The sequence below is a fragment of the Gymnodraco acuticeps genome, unplaced genomic scaffold, assembly GCF_902827175.1.
Source record: "Gymnodraco acuticeps unplaced genomic scaffold, fGymAcu1.1, whole genome shotgun sequence".
NCBI lineage: Eukaryota > Metazoa > Chordata > Actinopteri > Perciformes > Bathydraconidae > Gymnodraco > Gymnodraco acuticeps.
The window spans coordinates 962,501-975,771 of record NW_022992250.1 but is presented as its reverse complement, the minus strand read 5'-3'; the positions used below and the strand labels follow the sequence as shown (position 1 = coordinate 975,771).

The following is a 13,271-nucleotide window of genomic DNA, read 5'->3' as shown; positions in this document are numbered from 1 at the left end:
TAATTAACGCAGAAATCCGAGTTTAAATTACACACAATATTAAGTCGATGTAATTACCAACATTATTACGTCAACACAACTTATAAATTAATGTTTGCAACTTAAAATGTTTATATAAATCAATTATCTCACATTTTTAACTTGTAACCATGCATTTAATTAAGTGGAGGTGAAAGGTCCCCTGAATTAGTTTTTAGAGTGTAGGCGAGAAGAAGAATTTTAAATGATATCCTGTGTTATATAGGGAGACAGTGTAAGGCAGCCAGAACAGGAGTAATGTGGTCCCTTTTCCTAAGTCTGGTTAGTACACGAGCTGCAGCATTTTGAATCAGCTGAAGTGACTTGACTGACTTCTTGGTACACCCTGATAATAAAGAGTTACAATAATCCAGCAATAAATGCATGGACTAGTTTCTCTGCATCGTTTTGAGGCAAGATATGCCTGATTTTTGCAATGTTACGTAGATGGAAGTAGGCGGTCCTTGAAATTGATTTTATGTGGGCGTTAAAGGATAAATCCTGATCAAATATAACACCAAGATTCCTTACAGTCTCACTGGAGGCCAAATTAATGCCATCCATAGTTAGTATATCTTTAGATAGTTTGTTTCGTAGATTATTTGGGCCGAGTACAATAACTTCAGATTTGGCCGTGTTTAACATCAAAAAGTTTAAGGTCATCCACGTTTTTAAGTCCTTGAGGCAGTCTTGAATTTTATTTATATCAGGCTTGATTGATAAATATAGTTGAGTACCATCCGCATAACAATGAAAATGTACAGAATGATTCCTTATAATATTGCCTAACGGACGCATATATAATATGAACAAAATAGGTCCAAACACTGAGCCCTGTGGCACTCCATGGCTAACTTTGGTTTGCATGGAAGATTCATCGTTGACACACACAAACTGAGAGCGTTCAGATAGATAGGACCTAAAACAGCCTAAAACAGTTCCCTTTATGCCAACTAAGTGCTCTAGTCTTTGCAATAGGATATCATGGTCGATAGTATCAAATGCAGCACTTGCAAGACAAGAATAGAGACAAGTCCTTTGTCTGAGGCTACACTCTAAAAACGAATTCAGGCGACCTTTCACCTCCACTTAATTAAATGCATGGTTGCAAGATAAAAATGTGAGCTAATTGATTTAGATAAACATTTTAAGTTGCAAACATTAATTTATAAGTTGTGTTGACGTAATAATGTTGGTAATTACATCAACTTAATATTGTGTGTAATTTGAACTCTGATTTCTGCGTTAATTGACTTAAAACTAAATTTAAGTTATAGTAAGTAATGCAATTGGCTTGATAACTTAATTGTTCTACACCTTGAGTTAAGGATTTCAAGTCCACTCCCACTTAACATGCCTGGACATTGGACAAGTTCCGACAGTTAAGACAAATAGAAATATACAAAGGACATTTTAAGGTGAGTGTCATCTTTTGTCATTCAAATACAGATAGCCTTGTAGTTGCACTGTATGGCAAATTGCTGTTTGACCACAATTAGCAGCCTTTGAACTGTGAATAGTTCTGTACGAGGATGCAAAGTAGTAGAGGCTACTGTGAGTGTAAAAATACTTTGGTTACTATTGTGATATCGCTTTTTATTCAAAATGAATCTCGTGAAGCAGATCAAGGACATGCTTCTTGAGGTAGGATCATTATTTAGAGTTGTCATTGAAATGCAAGTTGTTGGCAGTCACCCATTCAGAAAATATTAATTTAGGTCATTTCTCTTTTTTTCCTTTTTCAAAAATAGCACAATACAATTGAAGTACGCAGAGAACTATAGCCATCCGCTGCCTTGTCGTGTACCTTGGAGAAAAGGAAGAGGACCTTTTCAAGGAGTTTAGCGACGTAATTAAAAATCTTGAAATAAAATACACTGTCGGCAGTGTAAACATCTTTGTTACATCTTTTGTAAAATGTATGTGTGTGATCTGCAGATTGGTGGCCATTGAGAGTTTGTTTCTGTAGTTTTACAAAAACTTTACAGATTTGACATATTTGGCACTGATTTTAAATATGCAAAGGCCTCTAACTTCATTGTGATGGCAGCATTTATTTGCTGTGTCCCCATTTCCCATGGTAATATGGCTAATGTGTGTATTTATTATTTGTGGGGCAATTTAAATTTGTGTTATTTATCTTTTTTTTCAAGATTTAAATGAAGCTCAGCGCAAGTCCTTTCAGGAAGACTGGGTGTATATACATTCACTCCGCAGCTGCATATAATCAGCTCATCACAGGCGTTCTCTTTAACCCATTACATTTCACCTCATTCTCCAGCAGCCAATTAACGTGCTGCAGCCACACTTTAAAATGGTTCTCCTCTCTCCTGAAGTCAGCTGTGATTGCAGGTGTTCATGCACCTTATCATATGGCATGTGTCAATAAATGTTCAAACAAAATGAATTATCTCCTGATTGAAACATCATGTGTTGAAATAAACAACTGCAGTTCAAAATAAAAAGTGAATTGCCCAATATTTTTGTTGTGGAATCAATTAATTTCTTTCTTTAAAGGCAAAAACATGAAAAAGCTAAGAAAAACAAATATTGAAAACAATATATTTGGAGCAACTTAATTTATTGTCAACTTAAAAACGTGTGTTCACAATGATGGTAATTAAGTACATAGAACTTATAATTCCTTTTAAATCATGTGGTAAAACAAGTCGGAACAACTTAATCTTTTGAGTAATTAACTTCAAAACTTGTGTTCATGCTACCAATTATTAAGTAAGTGGTAATTAAAAACACCTCTGATTGTAGAGGAAAAGCCTTCTCCCCTAACTCAAATAACTTTGTTGCTTTAAGACAATTTCATTAGAAGTTGTCTTAACTCAATAAACATCGATGCAAACTGTTGCGTTGATTTTCTTTGTTGAGCCAAGGCATTTGTTTTTAGAGTGTATTAGAAGGTAATTTGTGACTTTAACCAGAGCTGTCTCTGTGCTATGATGTGTTCTAAAGCCAGACTGAAAATCTTCAAATAAATCATTGTTTTTTAAGTAATCACAAAACTGTTTTGCGACTGCTTTCTCAAGAATTTTTGAGAGGAACGGAAGATTAGAAATAGGTCTATAGTTGGCTAAAACCTCTGGATCGAGGTTGTGCTTTTTAAGAAGCGGTTTTATCACTGCTACTTTGAATGATTGTGGAACATAGCCTGATAATAAAGACATATTCATAATATTTAATAAAGAAGTGCTAATTAATGGAAAAACTTCCTTTAATAGCTTAGTTGGAATTGGGTCTAAGATACACGTTGATGGTTTAGAAGAGAGAATCATTTAATTTAATTGTTCAAGGTTTATGGCTGAAAAGCATTCTAATTTACTCTCTAGTGTAATATTAGAACTTACGTTTCCGGGAGCTGTTGATAACACTATACTGGTCAAAGGAAAGAGGTCATTCATTTTGTTTCTAAGAGTAACAATTAAAAAAAATTCCTGCCTATCGGCGTCAGCTGATAGAGGTGTTATGGTTTTATCTTGTTATGCACTATGTTGATTATTCTCTCTGATCCAGCTAAATACACTGAACAAAAATATAAACGCAACACTTTTATTTTTGCTCCCATTTTTCATGAGATGAACTCAAAGATCTAAAACATTTTCTATATACACAAAATAACCATTTCTCTCAAATATTGTTCACAAATCAGAACAAATCTGTGATAGTGAGCACTTCTCCCTTGCCGAGATAATCCATCCCACCTCACAGGTGTGGCATATCAAGATGCTGATTAGACAGCATGATTATTGCACAGGTGTGCCTTAGAATGGCCACAATAAAATGTGCATTTTTGCTTTATTGGGGGGGTCTGGGGGGGTCCGAAAACCAGTGAGTATCTTGTGTGAGGGGTAGGGGTAGGGTTAGGTTAGGGTTAGGGTTAGGGTAATGTAACTCCTTGCCTCCTTGTCTTTCTTACAGTGCAGACGCTTTTCTGCTTGCTCTTGCCTCTGCTTACTTTTTATGCTGATTTTCCTATTCTTATTCTCTGAAAACTTCGAGCAGCGGCTCCTGGACATTAACTTATCACTGGGACAGTTCATCTTCGTAAATAGACGGAGGGTTTCAGCCATATTTCAACATTTTTACGACGACGTCAGTCTTACAATAGCGTGGCCTAGCAACAGCTAAAGCCTGGTAGGCTACTGCTATTTAGCTTAAGCTAGTTGGTAGCAAAATGCCTCCGTTCTCTACAGATGACTTCCAGAAACTTATACAGAAGATGGCTGTGTTGGAAATGAAAATGCAACGGTTGGAAGTTAACGTGGAAGTGAATGGACTATGTCGTGGGAATGACACGACTTTACCAGTGTTGCAAAGTAATGGAGAAGGGTATGCTAACTCACAGCTAGTTAGCAGCTACAAGGATTCCAAGGAACAGGAGGGCTGTGTACCGGGTAATAAATCTACAAGTGATAGTCCTCCCTGGAACTCTCTGGGTGCAAAGCCTAAGAGTAAATCACTTCCATGGGATTTGGGAGGACGGATAACAGGCAGAGCCCAGAGCTCCGAAATCTGTGATGCAACCGGCTGGCCTGCATTGTTATCACCCAGGAAGAGCGCCTCTTCAACCCCTATTCATACTAGGAAACAGCAGTGGACAGCTGCTAAAGGGAGAATTACAAACAATCCTCCTAAACCACCAAGTGTGCCAATCCAGAACAGATACGCTCCGCTGACCGAGAACCGGAGATCTGATGACCTGGATAACCTGTCCTCTTCACGCAGCAGGGTAAGGACCAATAGCTACTCTAAAAGTAAAAGGCTAGAGGGAAAGCTAACGACTGGGCCTGAAACTCTGATTGTGGGTGACTCTGCTGTAAGAGATGTAAAAGGTCTGTGTAATAAGAACAACACCAAAGTACTCTGTTTTCCCAAGGATGTGGTCTCTGACTTGGCTGAGAAGATCCTGCATATTGGGGCTGAACATCCGATTGTGAAGAATGTGGTACTGCACATTGGAACAAATTATGTTGTGAAACAACAGTCAGAAGTGCTGAAAGAAGACTTTAAATGTTTGTTGGAAACTGCCAGCTCTCTAAATGCAGAGGTGTTCATCAGTGGCCCTCTACCGCCAGTCAGAAGAGGAGTGGAGAGATTCAGCAGATTGTTTGCACTGAACACCTGGCTTTCAACGGCCTGTACTGACCATTCTGTTCATTTTATTGACAATTTTAACTTTTTCTGGGATCGCAGACATCTTTTCAAGGCAAATGGAGTTTGCCTGAACAAATCAGGAGTGAAATTGTTTATCTCTAACATATTCAACTGCCTGCGTCATCAATCTGTTCCCTCTGCCAAGGACAAGCGGCAAGAGGAATCAAAACACGAGAAAGACACAACACATCACGCAGAAAACCCTGAAGAATTATCACTGCACCCGCCTGAGGAATGTTCTGATTATGGGAGACATATGAGACACATGGAGGAGTCTCCACTGCCCGTCACCCCCCCCCCTGTCAACGCCTTTGAGGATACTCCGTTCACCCTTTCACCCTCGCCCACCCTCCTGGAGATCGATGAACACACAAAGGAGATACAGAGGGTTGGCACTGATTCCTTCCTGGAGTTCAAAGACCAAACGAAGGCGATACGCAGGGCTGGCACCATGTCCTTTACCCCCGCTCCTCAACGACGCCCACCAAAATCACCGCGGAGACGCGCACCATCTCCCCCGTCCTCATCACCGCGCCTACGTCAACCACCTCCCCCCCCTGGCAGCATGTCCTCTACCCCCGCACCATCTAGCCCGTCTCCATCACCGTGCCTACGTCGACCACCTCCCCTCCCTTCGAGGGGGCTTCTGCAGTCTCCGAAGCCTGATAAGGATGTGTGTGTACAAAACACAACAAACTCTTACTGATATGTGATGGGTCCAGGCTCAAGGGCGTATGGCACTCTCAACTCTTTCCAGGACATGTCGGGGCCCTGCCTGCCAGTAGCTTTGCCGATATCTGTGTTGATAGGTAATAGATTAAGAGCGGTGAATCATAGAAACAGGAAGCGCTCAAACGTTTGTGTGAGTTTATCTAATTTAGCAGTGATTCCATGTCAGCCACAGCTTGTTACAAAAAACATGACTGATAGTGTGTTTAACAAACTTAAACTAGCTTTATTAAATGTCAGGTCTTTGGCAGGAAAAACATTTTTAATCAATGATTTAATCACTGAGCACAATCTCGATTTTATGTTTTTAACAGAAACTTGGATTGAACAAAATAACAGTGCAGCTGTTCTTATCGAATCAACCCCTCCCAACTTTAGTTTTATGAGTCAGGAAATAATGCATAAGAAAGGGGGTGGAGTTGCTATTCTGTTCAATGATTCCCTTCAATGCAGGAAGACATCGTATGGAAACTTTGATTATTTTGAATATGTGGCCCTTCGGCTGAAATGCTCCTCTCGAGCTCTGTTCCTAAATATCTATAGACCACCCAAATACTGTGCAAGCTTTTTTGATGACTTTACTGAACTGCTGTCTATAGTGTGTATTGACTTTGACCGTCTAGTCATTGTTGGTGATTTTAACATCCATGTTGACAACCCCCAGGACAGAGGGGCTAAAGAACTGTTTTGTGTTCTTGATAGCTATGGACTGACTCAGCATGTGACGGAGCCCACGCACAATAAGGGGCACACTCTGGACTTAATTATCTCAAAGGGTCTGAATATCTCTAAGGTTGTGGTGACTGATGTTGCACTCTCTGACCATTCCTGTGTTTTCTTTGAGAGCTCTATTTCTGTTCACAAAAATGTTCAAAAAGAGGTAACCACAAAGCGATATTTAACTGAAAATACTAGGGAAATGTTTACTCAGAATTTCTCTTCCACACTTGCCCCTGCTAACATCTCAGTAAATGAGCTAGTAGATCATTTTAATTCAAAAATTAAAAATGTTATAGATGCCATTGCTCCAACTAAGGTAAAGGAAGTGTCTGGCAAGAAAATATCTCCATGGAGAAAGGCCATGACCGTGAAGACAGAAAAAAGAGAATGTCGAAAAGCTGAACGCAGGTGGCGAAAAACAAATCTCCAGGTTCACTTTGAAATCTATAAAGAGAGACTTGGCCTTTATAATTTGGAATTGAAAAACGCACGACAATCGTTCTTCTCTGACATCATTACCAAAAACAACGCACGTGCCTTGTTTGCTACCGTCGACAGACTAACTAACCCCCCAGTGTCAGTAGCCTCTGAATTTCTATCCACCAGGGCGTGCAATGATTTTGCCTCCTTCTTCACTGACAAAATTCAGAAAATCAGACAAGCAGTCAGTGCCTCTGCATCAGGAACAGCAAATGTGTTGTCCCTATCTCCACTTAACATCAATTCAGACATCATGACACAATTCCATCAGATTAATGATAAAAACCTAGAGGACATTATTCAACTTCTGAAATCCTCCTCCTGCTGCCTTGATATTATTCCAACAGGATTTTTCAAAGATGTTTTGCCTTGCATGGCCTCAGATCTACTTCATATAGTAAACAAATCTCTTCACTCAGGTATTTTTTCCACAGGCCCTGAAAACTGCAGTCATTAAACCGCTCTTAAAAAAGAATAATCTAGATGCTTCAGTAATGAACAATTACAGGCCCATATCAAACCTCCCATTTCTAGGTAAAATCATTGAAAAAGTTGTTTTTCAACAGTTGAGTCATTTCTTGCATTTAAATAACTGTTTTGATGTGTTCCAGTCAGGCTTTCGTCCAAACCACAGCACTGAGACTGCTCTTGTAAAGGTCTTTAATGACATCCACTTAAACACAGACAGTGGCAGAACTTCAGTGTTAGTATTATTAGATTTCAGTGCTGCGTTTGACACTGTTGACCACAGCATATTACTAGACCGACTGGAGAACTGGGTGGGACTTTCGGAAACAGTTCTGAATTGGTTTGAATCCTACTTAAAGGACAGAAACAACTTTGTTTCTATAGGTAAATACACATCTGAGTTGACAAATATGACATGTGGGGTTCCTCAAGGCTCCATCTTGGGGCCTCTTCTCTTTAACATCTACATGCTACCACTGGCTCAGATAATGAAGAACAACAAAATAAGTTACCATAGCTATGCAGATGACACACACATGTACGTAACAATTTCACCAGGAGACTATGCTCCAATTCAAACACTGAGTAAGTGCATTGAACAAATCAATGACTGGATGTGTCAGAACTTTCTCCAATTAAACAAAGATAAAACTGAGGTAATGGTTTTTGGAGCCAAGGCAGAACGTATAAAAGTTAGCGCTGAGCTTCAGTGTGCAATGTTCAAAACAACAGATAAAGCCAGAAATCTAGGTGTAGTCATGGACTCTGACCTGAGTTTTAACAGTCACATTAAAACTGTTAATAAATCAGTCTACTATCACCTAAAGAATATATCTAGGATTAAAAGACTAATGTCACAGCAGGATTTGGAAAAACTTGTCCATGCTTTTATCTTCAGTAGACTCGACTACTGCAATGGTGTCTTCACAGGTCTCACTAAAAAATCTATTAGGAAGCTGCAGCTAATTCAGAACGCTGCTGCTCGAGTCCTCACTAACACTAAGAAAGTGGATCACATCACTCCAGTTCTGAAGTCTTTACACTGGCTTCCTGTGTGTCAAAGAATAGATTTCAAAATACTGCTGCTGGTTTATAAAGCACTGAATGGTTTAGGCCCAAAATACATTTCTGACCTCCTGCTAAATTATGAACCATCCAGATCTCTCAGGTCTTCAGGGACTGGTCAGCTTTCTGTCCCCAGAGTCAGAACTAAACATGGTAAAGCAGCGTTCAGTTATTATGCTCCAAATATCTGGAACAAACTCCCAGAAACCTGCAGGTCCGCTGCAACTCTTACTACTTTTAAATCCAGGCTGAAGACTTTTCTTTTTGTCGCTGCTTTTAATTGAACTATTCATATCTTAGACTGCACTGTAACTTTTATCCATGTACTTTTTTCTTTTAATGTTTAATTGCACTGTAACTTTTATCCATGTATTTTTTTCTTTTAATGTTTATTTTATTAGCTTTTCTTTTTAATGACTGATTTTAAATGCCATTTTCTTAATCTCTTTCATTTTTTGTAAAGCACTTTGAATTGCCTTGTGTTGAAAAGTGCTGTATAAATAAACTTGCCTTGCCTTGCCTTGCCTAATGTTGTGAATCGAGTGGCCCATGGTGGTGGTGGGGTTATGGTATGGGCAGGCGTATGTTATGGACGACGAACATAGGCCACTCGATTCACAACATTACCCTAACCCTAACCCTACCCCTACCCCTCACACCAGATACTGACTGGTTTTCGGACTCCCCCAGAAAGCAAAAAGTGGGGGGTGCTAGTGGATCGCCGGAGCATATGTGTGGGCAGGAAAGGAGTGAGCAGAGAGTAGAGTATTCGTCGATTCTTGTTCTGTTTTCTGTGACTATCTGCCTCACCCTCTCAGACTTTCAGTTGCGCGCTACTAAAGAGACGTGTTACCATGGAAACCAAACAATGGTATAGCTGTATTAAAATCCGAGTGGAAACAGTCCTGAGTAAATCAGATTTTGTCAGAAATCGGGAGAAATGTGGGAGAAATATGACCCCGGGGAGGAAACCGGGAGAGGGCAATGAAATCGGGAGTCTCCCGCGAAAATCGGGAGGGTTGACAAGTATGGGCATGATATACATATAGAATATCAAATATCAAGAAGATACTGTAGTGATCTCTACAATAAAACAGTTTAGTGCAGGACGTCCAAAGATATTAACAGGAGGAAGTGCAAAACAGACAAACTAATAAGGCTTTATTTAAACATTAAAGAATACTTTAAGTTAATGTCTTCTTTTGAATAAGAAAAACACGTTGGGGTTATCCACAGATAAATATGAAGTCTGACAAAATACTTAACGTCCAATATAATGCATAGTTTATTTTGGCACTTGACAATCACCTTCCCTGAATTTGACTCAGGTATAACTAAAGTCTGATTTAAGTGTTGTTTATATTTCACATCAGAATCTGCAAAGTAACTAAAATACATGTAGTGGAGTAAAAATACCAGGTTAACCTCTGAATTGTAGTGGAGTAGAACAAAGTAGTATACTGCTGTAACAAAAACATTTCCCAACTTGGGATCAATAAAGTATATCTTATCTTATCTTAAGATGATCGATGGCTACTGCCATATTTGCGAAATGTAACTCTGAACCTTGACAAGTGCATGTTTCAGGCTTATCAATGAACAACAGGCGGGGTCACAGACATAAGACCAGCTGTTAAATAAAGCTCTTCTGACCTTAGGTGTCATGTGGGTATATTAATTCACCCATTTATTCATTATATGTTTTAAATTTGACAACACCACTGTGTTTCGTATCCCCTAAACCTCCAGGGTGTACACAGTTTAATACTGGCAACTTCTAATTGTGGGAAATACGAAAACGTCTTATAAAGAGACGTGCCATAGAACATGTTGCAAAACACACAATAGCCAGCATGTGTAGTTCTGGGGGGGGGGGGGGGGGCTGGAGCCGGGAGCTGGACCCGTCCAATTCCAGTTTTGGAAAGGCTGCCGTGGTTCCATTCCATTTCATAGAGCTGTGACGCTCGTAACCTTGTCGCACTGCCATTCCCACATCCAATCACAGTGGACGGTATCAGTACTACATTTTATTAATTAAGTTGTTTATAAATTAATCTGAGGGCCGCAAAAAGAGGAGGTGGGGGCCGCATGCGGCCCGCGGGCCGCCATTTGCCCATCCCTAGTTCACTTTAGTCTAAGTAGTGGGTCTCAAACGGTTTGGTCATCATTTATGTAAAAAAGCATTTCCAAGGCACACCTTTATATGATCATTATAGTTATCAAAAATAAGAGAATATGAAATAAATCCAACTCATACTATAGTACAGTAACACAACATGACAGTTTAAATCTCCTAATTTTGCTCTCAAAGTGCAGCAGATTGATGCTTTTAACTTCAACATTTAAAACAAAATCTTCTCGGGGGGGCAAGCTAAAGGAGGTGAGTTCCACCACCCACCCACACCCCCTTTCAAATAGTCCCACCCACATTGAGGATGCTTCCTACGCTCATGAGTGTACCTCTCAAGTATGCATATCTATGTGTGTTTTTGCACGGATGTTCACATGTACTGTATGTGCAAATGAGAGCCGAGAGGTGTTAATCAGGACACCTGGCTGTTGGATTTGTCAGGTGAAAGTTTTCTTTTCAAAAGTTTCTCCTTGTTAGCACTGTACTGCGTAATTGCGATCCAGAGGTGTTTGGCTTGAGTTTACGCTTTTGCTATTTCTGGGTCATACTTTCACTTACAAATGGTCTTGTTACTTTCTGGTAATTAATATGTTACTTTTGTTATATTGTACTGCGCATAACTAATGCAGTATGTGTTTGAATCCGCCTTTCATTTTCCTCAAACTAGAATATATTTCAGAAAATGTGAGGTTTTAGTTTGCAGTTTTATCGTTAGGTTTATTATTTGAGTGCTTATTCAAAATGATATGATATTCCTGATTGGATCATAGCTTCTATTTATTTTATATGAAAACATAATCACAATTGCCGATGGATGGGATAGCAAAGTAGGTTAATCATATTATTAATATTAATATATTCATTCCATTCTTTATTTGTTTGTCTGTTCTTTTACTGGCCCATAACAGTGTGTGTCATTGTGCAACTTGTGGTTATTTTTATTTGATATAAACAAGTAAAACATTATTGATGTAGAAAGTTTCTTTCTCTGTCTTTAAGATTTTATGGACTTGCTCATTTACTCTTGCTGTTTTCCCTTTTCTCTCTCGCTCTTTCAGCCCTCTCTGACCCAGATGGAGATCCCTGTCGCAGGACTTACTGTGGACGGGGTCGACAGTGTGTGCTGATGGCGGACACCGGCCGTGCCGAGTGTGTTTGCCAGGAAAAGTGCCGGCCCTCCTTTGTGCCGGTGTGTGGTTCAGACGGCAGGTTCTACGAGAACCACTGCGAGGTTTACCGCACCGCCTGCCTGGAGAGGAGGCGGATCTACGTGGTGCACAGCAAGGACTGCTTCTTCAAAGGTAGCGCTTCACTGTCACACTGATATACTCACACTGCAATGGGCCACTGCAACACGCTGTAAAAAGTGATGTGAAGAGAACACCAACATTAAAAATCCTGTTATATATTACACATTTCACTATTTATTTAATACCAATATCTTAAAATACAATTACTTCAGCCGTTTCATGAGAAAATGCTGCAAAAAATGATTACATTTGATAGATGGTAAAATAAATATAGATTCTGAATATGATTCTTAAGCATTTTTTGCTTTAAAAAAAAATATATGTACCCCCCATAGGAATAAACAAACATTACCAATATCCTTAAGGTATATTTTTTGGCAGTGCAACGTCTACGCTAACACAGAAACATGGCGATGCTGCGATGGCCAGTCTTTGATGTCTGACTGCAGCACTTTGGTTTGGTACAGGTTAACACTTTTGATGCTATATTTGAGGGAAAATTGCCCTCAAATGATGTTCTGATACCTGTGAGGCATACATTTGAAGGCTGCAGTGGGGCTTTGACTTTTGTTTGACGTTGAAACCGAAATAGACTTGTACAGACAAACAAAGCAATTGTTTTGTTGCATGTTGCCATCTGTCAAGCTTTTGTCACAAGCATCAATCACTGTGGAAATCAGTCTGTGACTGTCAGCCACCCACTCAACCGAGATGAGAGACTGAAATCATTTGTAGTTTGGCACTGAAGTCTGTAGCTCAGGGTCAGGTCTGTCTGGGAAACCGTAGCAAGGACTGACAATGGTACTTATACTGTTAGCATTTTCATCAGTTGCTATATTCACCTGGATTCACTCTCATTTCAATGTAAGTCAGCACTCTTAATTAGATCTGATCACAAAGACTGGCATCTAAAGCATATTTGAGTAGCTCCCTTAAAGTTCATTTAATCAATCAATCATTGTTATTGTAGACATATAAAGGTGTGTTTTGGTTGTGAAGGCAAACAATAAATCAATCTACAGATGTTACTGAAAATATGCCGGGATTTCATCTGACAAATTTCACTTCCTTTGTCATAAACAAGATATTTATTCAGTGCTCATGCAAACATTTAGACGTACTTTATACATTCATATGGTTCAGTGAGTTAGGACTCCTGGCTCTTAATCAGTCGAATAACCTTGTTAAAAATGTTTTTAAATAGTGCATTAATTATTTTGGCGAAACTTATGAGTACACCTCAG

The 13,271-nt window shown here is 39.4% G+C and overlaps 1 protein-coding gene across 2 annotated transcripts in view; it reads left to right on the top strand.

The window, feature by feature from the left end:
• fstl4 (follistatin-like 4) overlaps positions 1-13,271 on the top strand; it is a 240,311-nt gene that overhangs the window by 97,775 nt on the left and 129,265 nt on the right. For both annotated transcript variants that reach the window (XM_034206719.1, XM_034206720.1), the window contains exon 4: positions 11,836-12,078. In XM_034206719.1, the coding sequence (XP_034062610.1) occupies positions 11,836-12,078 (243 nt within the window). The remainder of the gene's footprint in view (positions 1-11,835; positions 12,079-13,271) is intronic.